General features: G+C 39.8%; 2 protein-coding genes across 2 annotated transcripts in view; both read right to left on the bottom strand.

The window, feature by feature from the left end:
• Window positions 1-1,737: 1,737 nt before the first annotated feature.
• On the bottom strand, window positions 1,738-10,095 carry LOC111872197 (NADH dehydrogenase [ubiquinone] 1 beta subcomplex subunit 9). Its single transcript, XM_023865845.2, has 3 exons — window positions 9,846-10,095; window positions 5,465-5,607; window positions 1,738-2,178 (listed from the first exon to the last, which is right to left on the bottom strand). The coding sequence occupies exons 1-3, from the start codon at window positions 9,944-9,946 to the stop codon at window positions 1,985-1,987; spliced, it is 438 nt and encodes a 145-aa protein (XP_023721613.1). The 5' UTR covers window positions 9,947-10,095; the 3' UTR covers window positions 1,738-1,984.
• Window positions 10,096-14,297: 4,202 nt separating this feature from the next.
• LOC111872194 (acidic mammalian chitinase) overlaps window positions 14,298-20,406 on the bottom strand; it is a 24,065-nt gene continuing 17,956 nt past the window's right edge. The window contains exons 6-10 of the mRNA XM_033754583.1: window positions 18,872-19,000; window positions 17,681-17,866; window positions 17,029-17,145; window positions 15,200-15,346; window positions 14,298-14,636 (exon numbers count right to left, since the gene is read on the bottom strand). Of these exons, the coding sequence (XP_033610474.1) occupies window positions 14,358-14,636; window positions 15,200-15,346; window positions 17,029-17,145; window positions 17,681-17,866; window positions 18,872-19,000 (858 nt within the window). The 3' untranslated portion in view covers window positions 14,298-14,357. The remainder of the gene's footprint in view (window positions 14,637-15,199; window positions 15,347-17,028; window positions 17,146-17,680; window positions 17,867-18,871; window positions 19,001-20,406) is intronic.

Below are 20,406 nucleotides of genomic sequence, written 5' to 3'. Positions count from 1 at the left end.
TATATAGCAGTTTATTATGAAGACCAGAAGACCAAAGGATTGAATGAAACATAAACCAGTGGCACCTATGGTACAGGTATCATCTTAAAACTTCCCTGTATAATTTGAAACAAAAGTAACATGTACACTGAGGATTTAAAAGAGTTACATCCTCAAAAGTTGAAACTGATCTGAATAGTTAATAAGAGTTCAGTTTCTACCTCTTATCTAATTTATTGTCAAGTACTGTACAATATTCTGAGTTTGGGGTACCCATGAAACTAGTTAGGCTGATTGAAATGTGTTTAAATGAAACGTATGGTAAAGTCTATGTAGGTAAACATTCGTCTGATGATTTTCCTATCCAATATGGTCTAAAACAAGGAGATGCTTTATCACCGCTGCTTTTCAACTTCACTTAGAAAAGTCCAGGAGAACCATGTGGAACTGAAATTAAATGGGAACACATCATCTGTTGGTCTATGCTGATGATGTGAATCTATTGGGTGATAATATAGATACCACAAAGAGAAATACACAAACTTTAACTGATGGTAGTGAGGAGGTTGGTCTAGAAGTAAACACAAAGAAAACTATGTATATGTTATCATCTAGTCACCAAATTGCAGAGAGAAATCATGAAATAAAGACAGGTAACAAATGTTCTGAAAATGTGGCACAGTTCAGATATTTGGAAACAATGATAACAAATCAAAATTTTTCTTGTGAAAGAGGAAATCCCTGCTGCAGAAATTCACCAGAGACTTCAGGGTGCTTATGGAAGTGTGTGCATGGGTGCGAGCAGTGTTCAAAGATGGGCGAAACATTTTAAAGATGGGAACACTAGCATCGAAGATGAGCCTTGTAGCAGTCGTCCTCGAACAGCCTCAACTGAACACAACAAGGAAAGAGTGGATGAGATCATTGAAGATGACAGGCGCATGACCCTCGTATTTAGTGAGATATACTGTGCAGATATGTGCAGAAAAGTATGTAGGTTTTCTTGCACTGTCCAGTTTTAACCAAAACTGGAATGTGTTGACAGATTTTATTTATGTCCTCAGTATCAAATTTCACTAGAGTCCATTCAATGGTTCTCAAGTTGTTGCATGCACACACATGGCAAATCTAATAGTTTTTATGAGCTTGCTACATATTGATGTAATTATGTTCAGGATGCTACTGTGAAAGGCAAAGTAGTGATCTGCCAACATTTCACAACCATAACATAGTGTAACGTATTTGCACTATGCAGGACACCCCCTCCCCAAAGAGCAGCAATGTAACACCTTCGGAGCGTTGCCGCTGCTATGGTAATAGGCCAGTCAACACCCTGCCCCCTCCCGCGGTGACGTTACCAAGGGATGCCGCGGTTGCTACAGAGCAATAAACAACTCTCGACAGTGTTGCTAGGCAACCTGTATACACGGCATCAGGCAACAGCAGTACCTATAACGTAACTGTTTTCTGTGTTGTCCATGCCGAGGCTAAATTAGGTGCAGCGAACACTATTCAGGAGTAGCGAGTGATTAGTGAGTGAGTATTGAGCCAGTTACTAGAGAAAGAGTAACCAGTTAATTGCAGTCTAGTATTTGTGATACTGCAGATGGCAGTAACTGTGAGATTGTAAATGGTGTGTTTGTAAGAGTGAGTGGAATAAATTCACTATATCCAATATGGCGTGACACCCAACAAGTGACAATACAATTAAACCAATAAAATATCTGAGCAGTCATACAGGAAACAACTTTCTCTGAATATCAGTGGACATACCTTTATTAGCACTTATTATATGTACAGTTCTAATTGTCATGTCAATGTACAAAAGGTATTCATATCATAATGCGCGTACAAATATATATCAGTGACTGGCTAAGAAATATAACACTGCAGACACTGTCAACTGCCAGCTACTGACAGTTCTTTTCAACTTACTTGAAGCTACCAAGTCAAAGCTAAATGCACGGTCTTCTCTGCTTATTATACTATCTAAGTAAGTTCCTATTCAGTGATGTGTTTCTTCCTTAGGGGGTTTCCCATATTTTTCTTCCCACATTTCAATAAACTGTTTCTTCCGCAGTTCACGACGGGCAAAGTATTCAGGATACTGTGCTTTTTCAAGAGGGTGCCAGTAGTCCAATACCCAGTCTGGTGGAATAACTTCACGCTGGTACGCAGTTCCTCCTGGAGAATTAGGAACTGAACATGGAGAGAAACAAAATATAAATATTCATGTGTTACAAATTAATTCTGGTAATTTGGAGTACCCATCTCATTTATACTTTTATTTCTGTGGCGTTAAGTACAGGGTTGAATCAAAGATTAGCAAAAATGAGATGTGCACTGCAAATTATTATTACAAGGAAATGATTTATACCACTAAAGAATGACATTTTCCATTCAGTCTTAATGAAATAATGAGTGCATAAAATCTACAGTTGTTTCTTCTTCTACAGAGTAATGTTTATTGATAACCCCTTTTTCTGTTAACACCACATTTGTCATAAAAAAAACAAATTTTAACTAAAATCACAACACACAACAATTACAATATAACAGAACTGCAACAAAACTAACATAGCTATCAACAAATTACTTTTAATACGTACTGATAATGAACTGAATATTCTAGCAATAAAAATCTATATTAAATATTCATAATCTAACACTCCATTAGCAAAATCAAAAGATTCAACAGCATAGACACCAAAGCCCAAAACTGGACATAACTCTGAGCTTGTTCCACCCACTTCCCTTACTTCTTCCCAAAATCCATTTTACTACTGTCTTCTCCTTTTTTATCTTCCATGTGGCTATGTCCTAAGAGGTTTCCCAAGCAAATTTACATGCTTTTCTTGTCTGCCAAACCTGGTCACATTTCCACTCACTGCCCCAACATTTGGTGACCTGCATCAATTGTGAAGAGCTGTTTTCTGGGACATAGCATCATGCAGTTTAAGACAAATTTTGTTATTATTATTCTTGTTCTTAGTGAGGTGAGACTGAGTCCACTTGGCACTGCAGCCACTACTGGCCTATTGTACCAGCCCCAGATGATATAGATGATGGTGATTGTGGAGCTATTGGTGGAATGAAGATTGGCAGGGGAAACTGAAGTACTCAGAGAAAACCTGCCCCAGCCCCACTTTCTCCACCATAAATCCCACATGACCAGACCTGAGCTCGAACCCAGGCTGCTGCAATGGGAAGACAGCGAAGTTTATGGCACAAATCTTCACAGTCACAGCTAAGCATCTCAAATGCAATGATCATAAATCATGGTTCCTAGTTATGCAAAATATTAAATTGCCTATTGCCATATTTCATCTTGGGCCCTTTATTTTCAAACACTTGTAAACTAAGTGCTCTTAAAGTATGAAATTATGTTTTAGTACTACATAAAGCAATTGGAATGATTAGTTTTAACTGTACTTAACATTTCCCAAAATTATGTTTCTCTCAATTTAATCTTAAACTTCATGTCTATTAGTTGTGTCAAGTTTATGTGACAAGATATTGGGTTTGGATTGATAATTGGACTTACTGAACACTCAGAACTCTTCGCTATGTCTTCACTACTCATTTCTTGGTAGCAGCAACCAGCAATGCCCTCTTCTGCTTATGTCATTGTTGCGTCTACCATCTCACAACTCTCTGCCTCAAATGTCAATTCTTCGTTGACCATAGCACCCTGTGACCAGATGCTGGTCCTCAAATTAGTCTTCAACTGCACCAGTAGTCTTCTTGTACGTTGCTCCTTAAGTGTCTCCAAGTAGAACACTGGAAGCCCAGTCCTGCAGGGTGGTAAGGTGTGTGGCTTTTATGCATGTGGCCCAATTATAGTGTTTTGCTACAGCGCATCTTTTCATGAATGCCCTCCATCCTTTCTGGATATGCCTCCATCTTGGCATCCCTCTTTTCCGGATAGGTCTCCATCACTTCTTGGTCCCCCTTTTTCAGCCTCCATCTTCTCTTGATAGGTATCTATCTTGAACTTCCTCTCTTCTCAAATAGCCTCTATCACTTCTCGACAGGTGCTCACTGTGGCCTTCATTTCTTCTATGCCAGTCCTGTTTTCAGCTCTCAGACTTTCCATGATGTCTACCAGCCGTTCAGATGCCACCATGATTATCCGTCATGTGGATTCCAGTCCAATCAATCCAATTAATACAACTTTTGACACCAGTCTGTCACATTTTTATGACTAGACATGGGGTTTGGATTGATAACTTGGATTCTTTGAACACTTAGAACTCGTAACTACAAACAGTTATAACACTATCACTAATCCACACACACTAAGTCTTCTCAGTTTGCTGCGTTTTCACTAGTCACTGACTGGTGAGCTCCCAACAGTGTCCTCTTCTGCTTATGTCACTGCTGGCTCTCTACTATCTTACAGCTCTGTCTCAACTGTCAAATCTCAACCAATTAACTTGTCCCATTGGATCACATTATATAGCCTGGACACAGAACACTTACGCATACCACTGTTCCCAGCAATCATTCTGAAAGGGCGCATGTCAGCAATTGATGTTCACAACCAAATATTATACCCTATCAAATAAAACATTATCTGAAGCTCTTGTTGACCTACTGTACTGACTTTAGTGATGGGACACCATTTTAAGTGTACATGTTTTACTATTAATTCATGGAGGGAAGAACTTCAATTTAAAATCAGTATACTGTATGTGGAAGTTACTCAGCATCCATGCCAGGGCATGGCCTTCCAATTATGCCCAATCACATGCTGGTAGCTGGCTTCCTACCCAGTCAGCTGGGGTGACAGTGAGACTAGCAACCACTGTAGACTGAAGGTTATTGGTCCATTTGCAGCATGTGCCTTACATATCTCTAGTAATTAACTGCATCTGCACAGAACATGGGATCCACGCTTCCTCACATTCTGGGTGCAGAATACAAACTTTTCACCATGGAGCTTCATGGGCTACAGTAAATTTTGTGTGTTCACATGTCCAAATACTTCATCTGAAAGAAGGCTGTCAACTTCGGATTAAGTTCATTATTATAACCTGAAAATACCAGATAAAAAAACTACTGGATCACATTGCTGCAAGGAGTGCAGAGCTATGTTTGCAAGCCTGTAGTTTCAATAATTTTGCTACAGTTCTTACACACTTTGGACTTTCCTGTTTCTCATGGAATGCACTTAAATCAACTTATGAGCCAAATGTTCAAGCCACATTCTCATGCTGACATTTTCGGTTTCCTATTAACATGACAGCCATTCTCACTTTATTGACAAGATCCTGATTAATTCTTCTGTTGGGGAACCTGAACCTCAGGATTGAATTTTCTCTCACATTTCCTAGCAGCTATTGCCAACATTCAGATATGCTCAAATTATATTTTATGAAAAACTTGTTGTATGCAACTGGAAATTTTCAAATGTAGACCTCACAGCAAGCCAAAGAATTGTTCCTAATTTCATGAATGAAAACTTTGGACTCTTTATACTCACACTTCTTTGGTTGGTAATGCTGTTTATCAAACAGCTCCTGCTCCCCCTTCTCCAGCAGCTGTTTTGCTATCCGCATGTCCTTTACATCACGATTTTCTTCAAATCGCTGTCTCAGTAGCACAGCTTCATAACGGAAAACATCACTGTGAGGATACCAGCAGATGTTAATGCTGAGCACTAGTGTGTAAATCACAGCTCGAGAATACTGAACCAAAAGAATGTATTATATAATAAAAAAAAATATCCGTGGCTTTAGTCCACAAGCAGACTATACTGACCGAGCAACCACCGCTTGTTGGCGAAGTTAGTGCCAACTTTACAATGAAAACAAAATTGCAATGTAAAAGAGATAATTCCCATGTTACAGAATCTGACAGTGAAAAACACAGTAACTATACTTGAATGGTCTAGAGCCAGTCTTAAGCTACATTTTGACAATCTCTTTCTCAAAGATTGTTTTCCATATTATCCTCTGGTTTCCTTTTTTTTTCAACATTAAAGACACATTTCTTTCTTTTGAGCTGCATGTTCAGCCTACCATAACCTTGATGTAACAACTGCTATGGTATATTCAGCATTCAGAATAAAGTATTGGTCTTAAGAGGCTTCCAGTTCCAGTGGTGTCCTCTGTACAAAGTTGAATTTTCTATTCCTGTTTTCTCATACCAGGCAGTGAAGTATTAAGTTACATTTCTTCTTAAAGATGGTCTTGAAGCAATTCAGAATTTACATGTCTGGGCAAAAGTGAAAATATGTTCGGATGCTAGTAAGTGAATGGTATTGCTCCAAATGCCCAGACATTAGATACTACTACTACTAGTGTTTAGGTAAAAATTGTAAATGTTAAGATTTAAAGTTTTTATGGTGGTGAAGAACCATTGAATTTGGCAGATGTGTCCCACTGTTTCACAAGAACATGTTGCCTCAGTCACCTACTCAGAAGATGGATTGCTCAAAAATGCTGATAATCTTTTCATGATAAACTGAAGAAATGTAATGTGGCTCAATGATCACCACATTGCCATCAGAATGCTTGATCATGAGTTCTAATTAANCCAAGAAAATTATTTTTTCTATAATTTCTGTCTGAAAATTGTGCTGCGGCCTATACATGCGTAAATACGGTAAGTTTTTGGAAACAACTATCACATATTTAAAAAAAACTGGTGTAAGGTGAAACTTGAAAGAATACACATGCACCTGGCTGGAAATTCATATGACTGCCTATATAGTTTAGCACTTTCCAACAGTATTCTAAAGTGATTATTTTTGTGGGCTTTCACATGTTGCCTGCACAACCTCTGGAAATGCAGCATTATGGCAGCCATCTACTGATATGAAATAAACTGCAAGAAGTAAATACTAAATCCTGAATAACATTAAAGTTTCCAAACATGAATATATAACAGCTATACATTTATGTCAGACACCTCTGACTACATGCCTGACTAACTGCTTACAGTGTTAGTTNTGATTATTTTTGTGGGCTTTCACATGTTGCCTGCACAACCTCTGGAAATGCAGCATTGTGGCAGCCATCTACTGATATGAAATAAACTGCAAGAATTAAATACTAAATCCTGAATAACATTAAAGTTTCCAAACATAAATTTATAACAGCTATACATTTATGTCAGACACCTCTGACTACATGTCTGACTAACCGCTTACAGTGTTAGTTGCTGGCTTCCCACCGTAGTGACCTGGCTTCGATCCCGGGTCTGGTCAAGTGGGATTTGTGGTGGACAAAATGGCACTGGAGTGGGTTTTCTCCGAGTACTTCAGTTTCCCCTGCCAATCTTCATTCCACCCAATACTCCATCATCATAATCACATGGGGCAAGCTACAATAGGCCAAGCAGTGGCTGCCGTGCCGAGTGGACCCAGTTGGACTCCACTCCCCACTAAGCGAATTTAAACTGCTTACAGTCCACAACTGTTAAAGTGACAGAAAGAATTATACCACATTCATCAGCAACTGTCGAATTTTCCCATTTTGAGGTGTCTCTGTTACAACTACTGCCACAAATGCAAAATATTCTCTCAGTAGCAAATAACAAATTAATATTTACTGTCAAGAAATTTACATCAGAAAAGGTTACGAAATTGATGGAAATTCTGTATTTTTTTAACGAGTCTTATCTCAAAATGGTTGTCCTTTTCCTGTAACATTCAAAACACTTCACCATTTTTGGCATGATCACATAATTATACCTTTTTAATTTAATTTTGGTCTTGTATGACCAGAATATGAAGCAGGAATAAAAAAAAGTCTACTGTAAAACATTAAAAGCCAGTATATTTGTTGTGTGACAGTTAACCTAATTCCTATATACATATGTCTGAAACACACAACAGGATGCAACCAATGAAGATAATTTTGTACAATAATGATTATAGAATATTCACTTCAGTAATTGTCAGTGTCTTTAAGCAGATCTGAAACATCCTGAGCTGATTCATTGCCTTAGTTTCTCTAATTTTATCACCCAAACATAAAAGCTCTTAAACTATGCGCTTATCCTCTAATGAACACACCTCTTAATGACTGTAGCAATGCACAGTTTGCCTTTCCCACTTTGTTACTTTCAAATGCAGACTTCCATAGCAAATTAGAAAAGCTAACATAAACAGTATTGAACCAGCTTTCATATGAAAATTACTGATTTCTCGGAAACTGGCTACAGACTGGATGATTGAGGAGTTGGAGTTCACGTCAAGAATTTTCTTTTCTCTCTGTCATCAGTGTGGCTCTGGGGCCCACGTAACCTCCTATCTAATCACTACTGGGGACTACTTCCCTGTGGGTTAAGTGGCCAGAGCATGAAGCTGACCACTTACCTCCAACTAGTGTCGAGGTCAAGAAAATATGGATCTACGAGTATACATCTGCTCTTCATGCCACAGTGCTTACTTAGTTAAGCACAGGGACAATTTTACCTTATCTTGGATGTAACACCATGTAGTCTATACATATTTACTTGGGTTTCAATGGAATGCACTGCTTTCAACATGAGTAATTCCCTCCTACAATCCTCCTGCTTATATGCATTAAAAGTTCCCACAACTCTTTGTTCAACTATACTATTCTGAGATAGACAGAGAGAAAGAGACATGGCTCAATATGCACAGTGGTTGCAGCATCACGTACAATCATTGCAAAAACAGCACTTCAATTTGGCTATGTCTGTTAGTGCTGCTACAACAGCAATTTGCCTAGGTCTGTTACTGCAGGTACTGCACATAACAGTTGTAGCAACATATACACACACAGCAACAGCAGCATTTCAGTTCATATGGGTGCACTGTAGCTGCAGCATCATATACACTCATGGCTACAGTAGCATTTCAGTTCATATGGGTGCACTATGCCTGCAGCATCAGATACAATCACCACTACAATAACATTTCAGTTTGCATGGGTCTGTGGATGCCTTACACTGCAGAAGCATCATCAGATACACTCATGGCTACAGCAGCATTTCAGTTCATACGGGTGCACTGTAGCTGCAGCATCATATACACTCATGGCTACAGTAGCATTTCAGTTCATACGGGTGCACTGTGGCTGCTGCATCAGATACAATCACTGTTACAGCAGCATTTAAATTTTCCTGAGTTTGTTACTGTGAATGATGCACACACTGGTTGCAGCAGCAGATACAATACCTGATACAACAGAATTTCACAGCACTTAACTCCACAAAACTGAAATATTTTTGAAAACAGTCACAGAGGAAGGATGCTCAGATAGCTGTCAGTACAGAAAATAGGCTAAACGCAGGACTGGTAGGGGCAATGGATTCCTCTTTTCTCCACAGAATCCAAATAAACTGTGGGGCTCACCGTGCCTCATGTACAATGTGTAAGTGGGAAACCTGAGCCTACTTCCATCTTTGTGGTGTGGTGCTTAATTTAGCATATGGACTTGTTCTTTAGTTGGAAGAGAAACTGTCCTATAATTTTACATATTTTTATTATCTGTTTTTTTTGCACTGCAGTTTAAAATTTACTTCTGGCAAAGCTCCAACAGTCAATTGATTTTTATACGTGGAACTCAGAGAATCACTTTCTGGATTAGGCAGGATTTCGCTATTTTAATAGATATTTTACCATATACCGAAGAGTTTTTACTTTTCAGAGAATGGATAATGCTATAATTTCCTCGACTATGGATGAGGAAAAGTGTAAGGTTGTAAGTACACAAAGCAATCTTTCCTTGAGTATTGTACTGAGTAATTATTATCATTACTAATTTGGCAGCAATTTCCAGCGGCTAGAAGGAGATATTTGTTGAAAGCATTTGAAACTGCAAGGGAATCTTTCATTAAAGACAAATAAACAAGTTTCATTACCCTTCAAATGTATGAATTGAACTCACCGTCTATCATACCATGATTCTAAATTCCTTAAAGCTCTTTTATAAAGGCTGCAGACCTTTTGGGTATGTGAAATTAAATACAGCGGAGTACCAACAGACATTTTACGTACTTGACGATAGATCCTAACGCGGATCAACGAACCTCATACCCTTTTAACAGCCCACTTATACCAGCTGTTCAGTTAAACATGGTCATAGAAATCACACACAACCGTCTTTGATCACAGCGAGAACTCGATCGAACTCGATGCTGTTCGTAAGTAACGTAAAAGCACACATCATGGGCGTTACATGCCAAGATCCATGGGATACTACTCTATAGAAACTGTACCGTTGTAGGATCCATGTTTGTGGAGTAATGCGGTAATCACGTACAATAGATGTAAGCAGCTAAGTCGGTAAGGTGGTTTCCTACTATTCCATACCACTGCCGTCAGCCTCAAGCCAATGGTAAGCAATTTACCACATGCACGTAGCTCGCCAAGTTTAGCTTTTGAGATGCATCACGCACTACAAGCCATACGAGACGACCAAGACATATTAGTCCTTCCGGCAGACAAAAAGACAATGCCTCAGTTGTGATGACCAGACAAAATTACGTCCAAAGAAACAGAAGAACTCTTAAACGATCAAAACTACAAGATATTAGCAACAGATCCCACCAGAGCAGTGGAAAGGAGGGTAACCAAGCCCATCAGGAAATCAAGAATTGATAAAGAAGTGGCCAAGCAATACAATGCACGAAGATTTTACGGGCGCCCAAAAATTCTTAAATAAAATGACATTCAATGATCTATTGTGCATCCCCGTCTTTTTGAGCTCTTCAATAATCCTACACGTTCAATGAAGTTTATTTAATGGCTTATAGGCGTGCGAGATATTTATACGTAAATGCGAAGGCTTGGCCTATGAATCCAACATATTTCCTTCGGCCAGTCTTGACAGGACTGTTGCCATTGTTGTGAAGAGGAACGGCAATCGGATATCTGAGTTAAAATTTGTTCCTCTTTTCTGTGACATTTATGGTCCTAAAGGTTGCTATTGTTACTTTTGAATAGTCTGGAGACTGATCCACTTTATCTGCCGAAACATGCGAATACATTCTGCCTGCAACCACGATCATCTTCAGCGTATGTATCTTTATCATATTATGCTAAGGCTGTGCACATATTAGAAGAAAGCGGAAAAGATAAAATTTTCTGCAATTCAGAAACCCAGTGAAAAACACGTAAGAGCAAGCATTCGTATTTTAACGAGATAGAACCAGCCACGAATATACGGTCTGCTGTAGGTCGTGAGACTGTCTTACGTGGGTCACAAAGCTGAAGTAAATATCCACTGGACATTTTATTGCGACGGTAAATAAGTTGTTGTCCATTAGAATAAACATCTTCCCATGTTTTACAAAATACACTGGCACTGGCAGATTATAGACAAACTCCGTGGCCTCTAATCCTCAAGCGAACTATACCGAACGAACGACCGCCACTTGCCGTCGAAGTTAGTGCCAACTTTTGCGGATAGAGGGTCTCGCGTGGTCAGTGCAACGGATCTCCACGGCCGTTAATCTCGGTTTTCTAGATCGGAGTCGCTATTTCCTTGAAATAACTCATCAATTATCCTCACGAGGCTGGGTGGACCCGGTTCCAGACCCATTAATTCTCAGAAAATCTGATAGCGCCGGGAATCTGGATCTGTAGCCAGGAGCTCTGACCACTAGACCAGAGAGGCGGCCTCATTCTTTAAAAACGTACACTAATACACAGCGAATTTTAAGTAACAGGTTTCAAAAAGCTAATAAAATATCTACAGTACCTATCGTTAATAGTCTGAAGTAACAGTATTCTCATTAAGGTAGTTAATCAATGTGTGAATATTGCTGTCGTTTATATTATGCCCCTTTCATACTCTTCGGTTGTAGGGCTATAGTGTCGAATAGNAATCTCGGTTTTCTAGATCGGAGTCGCTATTTCCTTGAAATAACCTTGATAGAGGCGGTTTTTGCCCAAGCGAGCCAGTCTTCCGCATTTACCTGGAGAGACTGAGGAAGATCATGGAAAATCTCAGTCAGGATAGCCATTGTCCTATTCAAAATTCGAACCAAGAAACTCCCGAATACAATTCTAGAATATTACCGGTAACTCAGACTGCTCGATCCAGTTTGTGAACACTATATTGACGTCAGTCAAAGTTTGAGTTATCCTTAATGTAAAATATATCCATGTTACTTTGAAATTATTGTCAAAATTTCTGATTATGGTGTGAACCACAGGCCTGAAATCCAATCAGTATTGCCAATTTATTTCGCGATCTAAGGTTATCCGTATGCACTTATTTAAATATACTCAGAATTAAAAATCTCTTAGTGAAAAGCAACAGAGAACGGAAGGTTAACGCTATTACGTAACATTAATGCATTTAAATATTTATATAGGTGTTTGATCCTAAGAGAATCATTCCAATTAGGAGTTGGAAATTCAGTGGAAAGTAGCTACACGAACATGTAACAACTACGGAATCCCGTCAAGTGGTCATGGCCCTTTAGCACATGTAGATGTTTCATCCCTTAGGATAAACCATGTCTTCCGTATGTTCATCTCTCACCTCCAGCATTCCTTCCCTTTGTCTCTCTTGTATCTTAAATCATTCCCTCATTTCACCCTTATTCATTTCCAGTTTTACGTATTTGACCTCCATGTCAGCGCAGCGCTGCCTCCTCCTTCCTTCTTCTCCCATAAACTAGGCTGATTTCCTCAGGTTTTCTTGGTTTCCTCTGTCTTTAAGTAAAGACTGAGATGGTTCCCAAGTCCCAAGCTGCTGTTGCGTGCTACTCATGGAACCCCCCCCCCCCGACCTAAATTAAAAAAAATCTTAATCCCGCCTGCTGTCAAAGCCACCAAATTATTCTCCCAGATTTCACAGTTCAACTGCACAAGTACGTAAACTATTGCACCGTAGAACATGTCTGCATTCCCTTTGCGCCACGTTTTGGTTTGTTAGCGGAACGTATCAGGAATTTTAGATTCAGACACATTGTGGAGCAGCCGGAGTGGCCGCCGATGAAATGAGACGTGTTTTGATATGTTTAGCACATGCTGAACGCAGTCATGCTACATGCAGCATCTTAAGAAGTTAACAAGATGTACATCCTCTTCCTGTCCAACGGAGCTGCGAAGGCGCAGTGAGCACAGTTACCAGGTTACAGATTGGATAACAGGCGTTAGATTCCAGGCAGGGCTGCCTCCAGAGCTCCTCTGGGGTGTCCATATATCCTTCTCACAAATGAGCATTGGGGGTAAAGCTCTTACACATTGAATCAGGATTTTACTCCTTATGTTTGCTGTTAGTTATGGTATATTTCGCTGCAAGGTAGAAACTATAATTCCGACTGATGCACAGGTACGTTTCATTGCCGACTGGTGGTCCCTCCCCAAATTGTCTGGACAGATTCACCTAAGAAAACAGTAAAGTTTACATTGACTCTACCGTTGCTAGACAATGACTCGGTAAACACTTTCCCGCGACAAAGAATACACAAGCAACAATAGAAGAATTGTTGGACACCTCGTTATCTGTATGGTCAATGGAGTATCAAATGAAAAGTAACTTGCTGCCTGCATTATGTTACTGTTATATTGATTCAGTTTCTATTGAAAGGAAAGTAGGTGGTTAATTCTTTCCAGAACGTCTTGTTATTTTGGGGATAAATGTTGTCTAACCACAACCTACATGGTATCTTGCACTGAAGTTCCAATCTTTGTTTATTCGATGTCACTTTATTAACAATTTCTTTATACTTTTATGTTTCTATTTTCATGTGGATTTCCTAGCAACAATTTCAATCCATTACTGCCTTCCCAAAGCTCCCCTTCTTCAATATTTTCCCCCTGGGCATTTTCCTTTTAATTTCTTGTTCATAATCATCTTTGCGATTTCATCCTTATACATTTTTAAATGTACGAATATTATCTTATTGATTAATTTATCATTAAATTCACTATAACTCTTTCAGTTCTTATTCTATCTATTCCGCTCTTTGTGGTATGTAGTCTGAAGTTACTTGAGAGGATGAGTGTGGAAGATGAATTGAGAAAAATACAGAAGGGGCAAGTACTGTTTAGAGTGACTGAATAAAACTATAAAAACACAAACTGTTGCTGTTTGTTTGGCTTATTCTTTAACTCTGAAGCTGCTAGGCAATGCGTTCTTCCAAAACGCCGGTGAACTTGTAACAGATTCCACGACGTCACATCCCATATGGTGCCACTCTTCATAGTCACAGCTGCGAGAACTTCAAATCTAACACCAACAATTGAAATCAAAAGAGCCAGTCTGCAGAAGACTAGGATCTGGACTCCTAATAAGAAATATGAACGCCCGCTCTGCGGTATTCTGTTTTAACGTTTATTTGCGGTGAAGGGCGATGACGTGTGTTAAGTAAGTGTCAACATATTGAGGCTTAGAAAAGTTTATTTTCGTGTAGTGCGTACAGGTAAAGCAATTGAATGCAAATTATGAGCACTGAACTTCCGCTGGGTAGTTGCATACGTTGAGTGTGGTATCAAAGACAGTGCCAGCAGGACAGGTGAACTGACTGACTGCGTACTGCCCATTGACATTTTCACAGATATAGAAGACTTGACAATTGCTGCTGTCCCTCACAAAACCACTCCTGGTGCAGACTCCGCTTGGTTGAGCAGGCGCAGCTGTTGCAGCTGCTGTGGGCTGAGCTGCTTGTACGGGCTCTGCTACTTGTGATGGAGCAGCTGTGGTAACCTGCGTGGTGCTCTGCTGCAAGAGAAGAACTCATGTTCATCTGTATGTTGTTCCTGAGCCATTATGGCATACGGGGGTTTGGAGTTATAGCTCCACTGCTCTTGAGTTCGCCATTAAATGGAGGTAATTCGCAAGCTTGACGCCCCGGCCGCTTTACCCCCGGTACCCATCAGATAAGAGGCTAGATGTTCTCCAGAGCCGGCCTGGATAGTATGGAAAAAAGAAATATATTGTTCTTTTGGGAACTGAACTATGGCCCTTGAGCCAGGAACTAGTCCCTATTCCGATTGAGCTATCGTTTGACCTCGACACTAGTTGGAGGTGAGTGGCCATTTCACTCCCTGGCCTCTTTAACCTAAGGGAAAGAGTCCCCGGAACGCATTGGATAGGAGGCAGGGTAGGCCCCAGAAAAGCTCTTGAAGACGTGGAGGGGAGAAAAATCGAACTCCAACCCCTCTGCCGGTCAGTGGGTAGTCAGTAACTAAAAATGTTTTTCCTTCATACTTACTAATCTAACAAGACGCCTTATTATGAACATCACAAACTACAAAAATCTCAGACAACATTGTTTTCTTTACCTGAATCCCACTTGTCTTGCCAGTCAGTACGGAGTTTATGGCAACCAACAGAGGGAACTTTCCAGCTCCGCAGACACCGAGGAAATCGTCGGTCTCCACACTCCAGATCATGGCTCCACCCAACCCCTTCTCTTTCACATACTGAGCCTGAGTGAAAGTAATGACACAATATCAGATCTTATCTGCAGCTGTTCACGAAACTGAAGTGCTGTAGGTGTAGGGTACTCGTACCTACTGGCTGAAATAACTTGTGAAGAACAGAATGAACACGAGAGAGTCTGATATCTATCAAATATACAGTCATGGGGTACAGAATTATAGTCAGGACGAAGTTTGACCACAATATGTAGCATTCCAAAATTATAATTTAGCTCGTCCTTTGTCGTTTGTGAGCCACTGAGCCAATTTTTATTGTCATGTGTACGGAGAGACTATAGACGGGGTTTGGATTGGTAATTGGATTTACTGAACACTTACAGATCGTAACTACAAACAACAATAGCGTTGGGAGGGGGTGATAAAGGGGTAGATTTTTCTGAAGGAGAAAGACGGAAGATTTGTTTACAAACTTCCGTTTAAGCGGGTTAATAATACTTAAAGGATTGCCCCAGAACGGTTACCGTCTCTTCTATAACACAGATTGTGCCACTGTGTTAAAGATCTTTGGGATTATTATTATTTTACTCCGTATAATAATAATAATAATAATAACGTAAAATATATGAAAAAGTATTGTGATCGTAAAGTAATTTGATGTTTTTACTGATTTGTATCTTGTAAGCCCCCACGAATACGAAGTGTTTTTTGCAAAGTGCTCTGTCTGTATGCACTAGCGCATATATGTATGGACATGCGTCTCTCTAGAGTCTGAGCAATTGGACAGATTTTGTTAATACTGTGTGTGAGAATTTGTCCATTGTAGCTGAGTGATAAGCGAATATGAACATTCTAGATACAAAAATAGAGGCTCTTCGTATGAGACACCGAAACAAAATTGTGATTTTATTGAAATCGCCTGTAACGACTGTGATTAAATTTCAGTCACTTACAGATTATGTATCCCACAAAAAAAAAATTGCATGGATGACATCTTGAAAAATAAGGAAAGTGCACTAGGATCTCATATACTAAATTCTAAGTTTCTCGAAGGCTGCTTGACCGATATGAAATAAAGTTTAACAATCTACAAGCATAGAGGCGATGCATACACACAATGACGCTGTGATTCTTCTGCCGAATTTAAAAAGTTTTAGACACATTTCATAAAACACATATTTCCAAATAGTTGGAGGGTGAGACTCTCCAGGTATACATGAAATAATTACCGCAACACATAAAGTAAAGTAAAGTAAGTAAAGCTATCCCTGTAACAGGCCATGAAGGCCCATAGGGTTGTGAGACGTAGAGAGCCCCACATTATCTAGACAGTAGGCTCAAAGATGGCAGTAAGGTTGTCAGCCTTACGTGTCGGCCGCGCTTTACTCCCCAGGAAAATTATTTATTTAATTCCTGGTACTCAATTCTGTTAGAGGCTGAGTGATAGATTTCATAATCTGTACGAGGGACCAAAAGTGGTCTTCGAACCCATAACTGATTTCTTTTCCAATGTAACATAGTCAAGGTCAGTCGTGTATGAGTAACCACGTGCAGTGTGTTTATACAGATTTCTGCAACTCCGGGGGTTGGCGGTGGCAGATGCTCAGCCTGTCCTTCTGCCGGCGCCCATTTCAACTATTAAAAAAGTTCTATGAAATTATATTAATTTGATTGAGGAAGAAACAGCAATCATGAATCAACAAGTAATACAAATATTCAGAAATTTGTTTTACCTTCAGTTTAAGGGAATCGGCATTGTCGTAGCCAACCCATTGGTTCCCATTGACTGCATAAGGAACTTCCTGCTCTTCGTTCCAGTAAACTGTCCATTGGCTGGACTGCTCACAGATCTGCACACATGTCGCAGTGAAGTTACGAATTAAATCACAATAGTTCATAATTTGTAGATGAAACAAATTACTGCACGTATTGTACGGCTGTCTTCGCTTTATTTTGAACTCATGTCTTTAAAATGTAGCATAAAACCTGTAATTGTTGGGTATGTGTAATTCAGGATTTATATTATGACTTTGTTAATGAATACACGTATTTCTGACACATTCAGAAATTAAAAAAATTATGTCGGTTTGCATTCTTCTATCATAGGCCTTACTATAGTTGAACACAGTGTTGTTATGTGAAATATGGAGAACACTGGAATTAACTGTTGCATGCTTTAAGGAAAATAAACACTAATATTCGGTGATTAAATTTATATACATCGTCATTAGCGTGGTAACTTAAATCTTTTCAAAAGGTGTTCACTCTAATGGGTCCAGTTTCCTTCTGGGAAACATGTGTGTTTCAGAGTCTGTGGTGATTAACTGTTGAAGGGATTCTGCACGAGGCAGTGAATGTAATTGGAATTGTTAGATTGCTCCATACCTCGTTGTATCCCAATGTGCCGGCCTCTCTGGTGTATGGACCAGCTTGTCCTGGACCTGTGATGGCAACACCAACATCAGTGCTTCTAGTATTTTGCAGGGTGAAAGAGCGGCCATAAGTACCCATTCCAACATTCAGTTTATCTGGAGATGCACCTTTCTGGATCCAGTAATTAATCGCAAAATCCTGAAAGACACAGAAACTATAGGAAGGAACCTAATCACTGCAAACCGCCTGTACGTGTACAACGAAGTCAAGTATAGGCAATTTTGCTTTTACCGTCTTTCGCTAACATTACCTTCATTATGTACTGCGTACATAGTTCATGATAACTTGCTGACTCTGTAACCAACCAAGTGCTTAAAGACCTCTGCTGATAGTGTGCTGTCTGGTCAGGGCTACTGCACATCCGGAGGGGGGATTGGGGATGATATAATGACGATCATAGGGGAGACCGTAAGGAACTGGTAGAAACATCTCCGGTGCCATTTCGCCCAACACGAATCTCACACGAATTTACCGGGGATTGAATCCCAGGCTCCGCTGTGAGATGCCAGCGCCTAATCACTGCTGGTATATATATTTAAGCGCACACTATGTATAAAATTAGCGCTGTGCTGGGGCGTTTGCAATTCTGTTCCTGCCCTCATTCGACAAGTAATTAACTATACAGCTGCAATCATTGCAGCTACTGCTCTCTGTATTCGCATCGCGATTCATCTGCCCTGAAGATGGAGGCGATACGTTCCTCTGAAACGTCGGTTAAAACCAAGAATACACGGTGCCAGATCCCAGAAGACGACCTTCTTCATAGACGATTAGTTCTTTACAGAACTGCTTTCCCCTAATTTTCGCGCTTCTGTTTCTTCTTCTGTACTTATTAAAATACTCATCCTTCCTGCCGTTAGTGATAATCTCTGCCTTCGTCCATGTCCGTGATCCTGCTATATAAATACCAGTAAAATTCGAAATCTGAGATGATCGGCTGTCCTTAAGCTCTCTAAATGGGAAATATAGCAACGCAGGCAAACATTGGACTGTCACAAAATTCCAGCACAATTAGACTAGTGACATAAGAAATGAGTTTTTGTTCTCAGAAGTTACTCTAGTGCGGAATAGACTTGCAAAATCTGTGTAGCGACATATGTTTCAAGGCTACATTTACTCAAAATAAGGAAGTTCTGTACTTACCACATTCAGCGTCTGACTGTCTGCTGTTGTGTCAGCAATGCCAGCGTACAAGGGAGCATTCTCGCCTGTGGCAGAGTCCCATGACCCGTGCAAGTCATAAGTCATGACGTTGATGAAGTCCAAGTATCTTCACAAGAATAAAACGTTGTTATCCTTCTGTTATCATTAGCAAAAAGAGAACTGGGATGTGAGGGGTGTGCTCGATTCGTATGGTTCAGGACAAGGTTCACTGGTCGAATCTTGTGTAAAGTGGAATGAACACAGGCATTTTGTTGTCCACTTGAACGATTATCAACTTCCCTGCTTCATAGTCTCAATTATATGGATATTTCACATATTATTATACAGAGGACATGTTCAGTTTTAGTGTGTATAAACCAGTTTTATGTACTTTTGCGCTGTTTTTCTGGCCTTGAGGGGACGTGGATCTCTTGAGAAACATTGTTATGTTACTGCGTATTGTTTTCATGAGGGCTAAGTGTTCTCGGTCTCGGAGAGATGGTGTTAGTCGTCAGAAGATGTGAGCTATTATAGAATAAGACATTTATAAGAATGTGTTGCAGAAGGCCGTATAGGCAATGCCTAGGCCTTTTTGTATTTACAATATTTTTCTACAATAAAAGTAAGTATTTAATCGTAAATAAGGGGGAGGAAGGGAGTGAATGAAATAAATACGGGTAACGGTAACGTTGTCCGTGTGCTTAATTAATTAAGCACTAAAGACAGGACGGAAGAATAAAATAGAGCATAATCAGTTACAGATTGCACGCGAACCGTTGTTATACATGNGTACAAGGGAGCATTCTCGCCTGTGGCAGAGTCCCATGACCCGTGCAAGTCATAAGTCATGACGTTGATGAAGTCCAAGTATCTTCACAAGAATAAAACGTTGTTATCCTTCTGTTATCATTAGCAAAAAGAGAACTGGGATGTGAGGGGTGTGCTCGATTCGTATGGTTCAGGACAAGGTTCACTGGTCGAATCTTGTGTAAAGTGGAATGAACACAGGCATTTTGTTGTCCACTTGAACGATTATCAACTTCCCTGCTTCATAGTCTCAATTATATGGATATTTCACATATTATTATACAGAGGACATGTTCAGTTTTAGTGTGTATAAACCAGTTTTATGTACTTTTGCGCTGTTTTTCTGGCCTTGAGGGGACGTGGATCTCTTGAGAAACATTGTTATGTTACTGCGTATTGTTTTCATGAGGGCTAAGTGTTCTCGGTCTCGGAGAGATGGTGTTAGTCGTCAGAAGATGTGAGCTATTATAGAATAAGACATTTATAAGAATGTGTTGCAGAAGGCCGTATAGGCAATGCCTAGGCCTTTTTGTATTTACAATATTTTTCTACAATAAAAGTAAGTATTTAATCGTAAATAAGGGGGAGGAAGGGAGTGAATGAAATAAATACGGGTAGCGGTAACGTTGTCCGTGTGCTTAATTAATTAAGCACTAAAGACAGGACGGAAGAATAAAATTGAGCATAATCAGTTACAGATTGCACGCGAACCATTGTTATACATGTAG

The sequence above is a fragment of the Cryptotermes secundus genome, unplaced genomic scaffold, assembly GCF_002891405.2.
Source record: "Cryptotermes secundus unplaced genomic scaffold, Csec_1.0 scaffold593, whole genome shotgun sequence".
NCBI classification, from domain to species: Eukaryota; Metazoa; Arthropoda; class Insecta; order Blattodea; family Kalotermitidae; genus Cryptotermes; species Cryptotermes secundus.
The sequence above is the reverse complement of the archived record's forward strand: the minus strand, read 5'-3'. Positions and strand labels throughout refer to the sequence as shown.